Below are 7,248 nucleotides of genomic sequence, written 5' to 3' on the forward strand. Positions count from 1 at the left end.
GACGTTTTATTTCAGAGTTTAACCGCTATGACTGCAAATGCTCTTGTATTCTGATGGTAGTTGATGCTTTATAGACAGGTGAAGTAGACCTAAAACGTAATATACAAAATAAGGATGTCTATATTAATATATAATTTTAAGAAGTTATATAGTTCTATTGTTTTACATTATGATATGACACACCGTTTTCAATAAATGAACAAACACCCGCCAACACAACAATCAAGAATGCCACAGTATGGTATTTGAGACAATTAACCTACCAGATTTCGGTAATAGGGGCGATAATTCTACGAACAATTAGTAAATGGGCCTGCATTTCAAATTCACCACCCCTTATAACTAACTACCAAACAGTTCCATCTTAGTCAAATCATATGACTCGGACGGATAGTGGAAGAAGACAATACACTACTTCACATGAATAATACTATTGATACACATTCCCAAAGATATATTTGAAACGGAAAGGGGATAAATAAAAACGAAAAGTTGTAACTAACTGTGAATGAAATAGAGTCCAGCACCTAGTTTACTGAAATAGATCCTAGATCCACCACTTAATAAAAAATGTAACCTACTGAGCAAATCAGCATTAATATAAACATCAAATACTATCTTGTGTAATCGATTTACTGTTTTTATAAAGAGGAGCTTAATAATGAAAATAATCATTGTTTACCTGCAACAGTACTCTGGAAGCCAGCATTATAATCACAAGCTACTTCATTCTTGGTATAATCTTTTCGATCATCAGCATAATTATCAGATGAACCAGGTCCTCCAACTAAAGCACCGTAAAGTGTATGGGGATTTGGTCCCGGATTCTGTTGGGCTCCCCAACCACAAGGGGCTGGTAACAAGGGACATGAGCTGAAGTTAACAAAGCAATCATCTTGTTATATGTAGATGTACAATGAATAAACGGTTTGCTATAGGCAGTTCAGCGTGGATTAGTTTCAGTATATCCTAAACACTAGTCTCGATACAAAAGCTTGTATCCTTCTACTCTTACTCTCCCAAAAATGATTTAACCAAAAGTGCCGTTCCTAAAGGAGAATCCCGGGGCTAACTACCCCTCGCCCCGTCGTAGCTGTGCTACCGACTGTACGTGATTGCAGATCATATTTAAAGGATAACCAAATATTAGAGTGGGAACAAACGTAATCAGTGCCATAATAGTGAAAGTGGTTTCAGGGCGAGCATTCGCTACAGCATAATATTACAATAACTGACTCTTCGAAATAAATTTCAATATTTTGACTTTCACATTTATGCACTTCTTTGACCCCCAGAAAGATCGCCACTGTTTGATTCTGACAATAGTTAACTAATTCTGACCAACGTACCTTGCTCTGTGATGTGGTCGTTGTGGTGAATTTTTACCAAAACCAACAACATAACTTCTACCGGTATCACCGAGGGCATAGTTAATCTGACTCATCGCCCATTTTCTGTACGGCTCTGGATTGATTCCTTGATCAGCAGCCATCAGAGCAATTAAAGCAGTATTGGCTACAATTAAAGGGGATTAACTTGTAAATTGGTAACTACATATCGAGAATCACAGATACACTGTAAAGTTGTAAAAATTATTGACAATACCAGAAGACATAAAATTGTGAATCTAAAAGTTATTAGTTTATGTATAACCTGCTCATTTCTGTCACCGTCACTCTAAAGTAAACTGATACGACCTTTTACTCTGTGCTGTTCACAGGTTAATAGTTTGGACAAATGACTTGGGATATTTCTTGTGAAAATACGACGTTTCGGCCACCGTTTCAGTAGACGGCGTTAGCCGAAACGTTCTTGACCGTAACACCAGCAAGTGACATGGAATTCTGAACCTTGGTAAAAATAATGCATTTTTTATCAGAAACACGGATCAAGAATTATCGATGACAAACTATCATAACAATATTTTAATTAGAATATTACGGCTTACATGCATATCTTAAAGCTCCCCAAACTAATCTAAAGGCCAAGCATTTGGGTGTATATGGCAGATCTCCACCAGGCATCCAGGATTTCATAGTAGCTATTATATCTTGTTTATATATATCCTTCTTTGTGACTTCATATAATAACATCTAAATATAAAACAAATCAAATGCGTGCTATTTCGATACAACAAAGAAACATATAGGAACGTATGAGGGTTTTCATTTTCGTAAAAGAAGATTTAAGTATGTAAAGACTTGCATACAATTTTTATTACAACAATAATTTACAGATAGCCTCCTTATAAAATACTTCTTATAAAATGTTTTCTCATATTAGCTATAGTGGGACGCGCCATCCTAAATCCGTGCACCAGATCCAAAACTCATAAATTACATGTTCAAACTTAACTAATGCTAGGTTTCCCACTGTCGGGCGATGCGTTACGACAGGATTGTCCCTATTGAGTCCACGATCTGGTACCTGAAGATACGTTCGGATACGTATCGATACGATCAACACGATTGTCACGACTGACCTCAATATATGTTAAGACCTGATAGGATCACCACGATTACGCCACGATTAAAACCATGATTTCAATCGTAGCGCGAATCATAATAGTGAGAACCTAGCATGACAAATGTATATCAATAGCTAGACGAGCTAACTTACATTGACTCCTGCTGTTTTCTCATCCCAGGAGAATCCCCAAGCTGCACCAGGTTCGTGGTGTTTCTCAGCTTCAGCAATATAAGATTTATCCCCGGTAGCTTTATACATCCATAAAGCCCCCCAACCTAGTTCATCTGTTATGTTGTTAGATCTGTTAAATAGAACTTAGTTGTAGAAATGTTTGTCATTGAGACGGGACACAATTGATTTGTGGCGACCAAGATGGTCAACGATTTATTTGTTATATCAAATGCGGTCCTACGTGTCGAAAAAAGAAGATAATATCCTTTTGGACGGGCGTGGTCAATGTTTATTCCCTAATGTCTTAAAGGGACCATAACACTCTTGCTGGCTTGAAAGCTCCAGAAAATAAATAATATCTCTATCTTAGTACTAGATGTTTAAGTGTCCTACCTGTTGTGTAAATTATCCATTACATCCTATTTTACTTGTCCAGAGGGTTCGAAAATATTTTTAAATTGAAGTTTCATTTGAAAAGGTTTACGTTAGACGTTTCAAACTATTATGTTGAATTTTTCAAAATGTTTAAATAAGGTGTGTTAAGATGAAATTTGTATCATCAATTAATTGAAATATTCTAAAATAGTACAATTTGTTGACCAGAATAAAGATTGGGACATATTATTCAGTTACAACAAGAGTGGTATTGAGCCTTTAAGCAGGGAAGTCTTCTACGATCTGGGGAAATACGATCCACAGAAAGTCTCCACTCGATTAACACGCACGCCACATGTATGTAGTTAAAGCCAAATGGAATGTGAATTGTAAATACTTATATGATTGAAAGTATTAAAAAATATGACCGTAGCTATCAAAATGAAATGATTGATAAACAATTAAGATAACCTACTTATAATAAGCAGCAGCTGCATTGACAGTGTCACTGTAACGATCTTTCGTCTTTCTGGCAAAATTATAAATCGATTTGGCCTGAGCTAATAATTTATGGGAATAGGCTGCATCTGTAACAAAAATACATATCATCTGCCAATATCTATGATTAATGCGACACACAAATAAAGATTAATTAGTAATTGTTTAGACACCGATTGAAGCTACATATCCTAGGGTCTAGGTGATCAATAACGCGTTTATTCATATTGTAAGCTTTCATTTGATTAACGCACTTAATGAGAAGTTAAAGAGGAGTTAAAGCGTCTGAAAAAATGGTTAAATGGTTCATTGTCTGATTTCAATTTACCCCCCCCCCCCTCCCACCAACCCACACAAACACAATAAATTTGCAAGCAGTCCTCACCTTTTGTTTTGAAAGCTATTGACCCTGCAGCCAAGGCAGCAGCAGTTTCCAACCCAACGTCAGCTCCTCCTTGAGAAGTGGTGATTTTGAAAGCTGGCCTGTTTCCGGTCATACGTTCAGGGCTAGTCCATGAACCGTGATCAGTACCGCCGTCACCTACCTAATCAATGAAGTAGTAAAAAGGGATTATAAATAAAATACAAAAATATCATCAATTTCGAAACAACATTACTTTCTAATATTATTTCCAATTTTGATCCATTGTGTTGAAAACGGAGCTTAATATCCTATAATATCGCATTTACACAGCCACGGAAACGCACCTTACTCCTAGCGATCGCTCCATTCGTGTTCAAGAAACCTTGACAAAGATGAGGATGACTAATTGGAAACACCACTTAACAAAACGTAGCATAAAATTGGTTTAATGGACTATAACCATTGCTAAGCAAAAAGGATGAAATTAGTATATTGCAGATAATATCCGCAGATAGCTCAATTATAGACCTCATTCTCAAGGGAATATATTATTATGACGCCCGTCCGGTTCGATAATTTACGGTTATTTCAGGCATATATACATTGACCCAGGCCGTCGGTAGGATTAACACATAAAACAGGAGAGGCTGTGTTCATAAGTACTAGGTTTGGATAATCATCGCATTCAAAAGCAAAACAAGAATCAGATACCAAACCCTAAGATGAAAACTGAATTCTTTTTGTTTGAGATATTTGGAACTACTTGTGTGACCTTAAATATAACCCGAGGATACATTAATTACTTACTTGAACGTATAGTTCGTTGGTTTTGCTGTGACATTTCATAAGATAGTCCATGGGCCATCTGATAGAATCATACATGTAGTCCAATTGTCCTGATTTCTGATAGGCATCTTTCCATTGGATCAAACCCCAGGTCAAAACGGTTGTACTCCAAGCCATAGGAAAATTAAACTTTACATTATCTCCAGCTGAAACAAAAGACCGAATTGACAGTGTCGAGTTAATGTAATAGTAAGAATTATTGCTCTTTGATTACATTTGATAAACATGAATTAAAGGTCACTAAAGATAGAAACTGTACACGCTAGGCATAAACAGTGAAAAATTATTATACTAACATTTGCTGGTTTTGAAACATTTTTTACGTGTCATGTAAATATTTGGCGTTGAACATACAATGATTCTCTTATGGTTAATTATATTGAAATACAATTGCGGCTTGCACCGTAGTTTATTTTTGCTTTTTAAGGTGTATAGCGAGACAGAATATAACAGAACTCCGAATTAGTTTAATTTATTAGCACCAGTTTTGTACATATGCCCGGAATGGGGGTTTTGTTAACTTGTTTCTTTGTGGCAAATCTTCAGTTTTACGCCCACTCTTTACAGTTACTAATAATGTCGTGGTATCTAACATGCAAACCAAGGCACTTTATATTAATGCGTCTGGGAAAATACTATCTGAGAAACTTACCATCGTACCAACCACCAGTCAAATCTTCTCCAGCATCTCCCTTATCACTCAGAGCTGAATCAGCTCTCCATGGTATTCTATTATTTTTAGGAAGTTTACCAGATCTTTGTGCCTCATAAAATAGTATAGATTTCTCTAAAACTTCGCCATAGTTGTATTTAGTCGATTGCGCACCTGAAAATTATGATGATAACTAACCACTGACTATTTATTTACGACCAGACCATTGGATTCAATCGCTTCATCTTGTTAGTTGCTGTTGTGCGTGGCGAGATCCCCTTGCACTTATTATTAGATATGCGACATCTTAAGAGCTCACAATTTATACTTAGTATTACTAGCCGAAATACGAATTCCAGTATCCGAGCAACATGCGAAAATCACCATAATTCAAAAGGCCACAACATACAGCCTAAACAAAAACAGCAACATTAAAATGCCAGCAACCATAAAAATCAAAAGATAAGTTACATTAATGCCAAGCTACTTGTCTTTTTCGGATGTGTCTTTTTTTCTAGCTCGTTGCACATTTTATTATTAGTAGTACACAGATGTGCTTCACACAAAGAAAGACAATGGCTGTGCTTTAATATAACACCATGACAGAATGAAATACAAAACAAAAATTTATTATTTGTATTATTCTCAATATCTGCTTGGAATAAAGACTGCCAATCATACCCTGTTTCAAGGGCTTTGATTATCCACACATTTATTTATGGGTAAATAATATCCATGTGTGAACTTGACATCACAGGGGGGGGGGGGGGGGTGTTTTGTATTAAACTTAGATATTTAGTTGACAATGGAGCAGATAACATTCCAGGGGCGGGCTCTTATATAGACACATTGAGAGGTGGTAATTATCTAATCAAAACATAGCTTACCATTGACATGAGGCACATCTGGAACTTTCTGATGATCGTCTGTCAGATCTTTTAAGGTAGCTGAACCAGAAGGAGTAGCACCAGTACACATTTTACCCATGAACCTGATGCAAAGATCTTCGCCTTTGCTGTGAACTCCTTTAGATTCTTTGTTCACCATGGTGTATTTCGTAGCACAGGGTGGATGTGATCCAACCCAGTCAGCCTCCCATTGCTATAATTAGTAATCTCGTAAAAACGGCTATCTACATAACATTAGCAGGGTTATTTCGGGACTAAAATATAATAGGTATTTATTGTCATGTACCACGTGACCTCATTTAACGATAGACCGTTTGATCTAACATGTAGACTTTAGACCACTCAAGAACCAAGCCAACGAAATGCTAATACTCGTTACCATTAAACATACATTATGCAAGAGCTAAATCTGTCTATTGCAGGTCTAGATGACATCGCTAGCCTGTGATTTTTAGTGGATTATCAGCCGATTTACTGCATAACTTTCCTTCACGATTAAATGGATAATCGAGACTATGCTGTTTATCGTACTGACTTTAGTAATGATGATCGAGGCTAGGCTGAAATTTCAATCGCGTTATCGAATCTCCCATAATGGATCTTTAATCAACTAACATCCTAATATTGCGTTCACGTAACTCGTTGCTCTGCTCCACGTGTGCTTTGGGCGTCTGTTTTCAATCGGATGGTTTATAATGGTTAATAGTCGGTTTATCATTTTATTATTCAAGCTCATTGAACGAAGAGTATAAATAACCTAATTGACTATAATTCCACAAAACGTATCAATACATTTGTTAGTTTAAGTACCTGGAGTTCTTTTACACCGCTATCAAAAGAGATAAAGATTTCATATCCAACTAAATTAGATGTCAGGTGGAAGCAGAAGGAGCCCTCAAAGTTGTTATCCCAGTGCTGCTTTATCGCAAATTTGGTCGTAACGTCAGCACCAAGGCAACCGGATG

General features: G+C 36.6%; 1 protein-coding gene across 1 annotated transcript; it reads right to left on the reverse strand.

The window, feature by feature from the left end:
• LOC126826923 (endoglucanase E-4) lies at positions 1-7,248 on the reverse strand. The gene is made up of 11 exons (XM_050556071.2): positions 7,094-7,248; positions 6,263-6,476; positions 5,376-5,549; positions 4,685-4,869; positions 3,899-4,058; positions 3,491-3,602; positions 2,620-2,770; positions 1,949-2,093; positions 1,350-1,515; positions 683-873; positions 1-89 (listed from the first exon to the last, which is right to left on the reverse strand). The coding sequence occupies exons 2-11, from the start codon at positions 6,420-6,422 to the stop codon at positions 19-21; spliced, it is 1,515 nt and encodes a 504-aa protein (XP_050412028.2). The 5' UTR covers positions 6,423-6,476; positions 7,094-7,248; the 3' UTR covers positions 1-18.

The sequence above is a fragment of the Patella vulgata genome, chromosome 7 (assembly GCF_932274485.2).
Source record: "Patella vulgata chromosome 7, xgPatVulg1.2, whole genome shotgun sequence".
NCBI lineage: Eukaryota > Metazoa > Mollusca > Gastropoda > Patellidae > Patella > Patella vulgata.

Excerpts from the sequence above, each read along its gene's own strand:
- LOC126826923 (XM_050556071.2), bottom strand. The coding sequence starts at position 6,422 with ATGGTGAACAAAGAATCTAAAGGAGTTCACAGCAAAGGCGAAGATCTT. Across the intron at positions 2,771-3,490 it reads GCAGCTGCTGCTTATTATAA|ATCTAACAACATAACAGATG; the intron begins GTAGGTTATCTT and ends TCTATTTAACAG. Across the intron at positions 90-682 it reads CTTCCAGAGTACTGTTGCAG|GTCTACTTCACCTGTCTATA; the intron begins GTAAACAATGAT and ends ATTACGTTTTAG.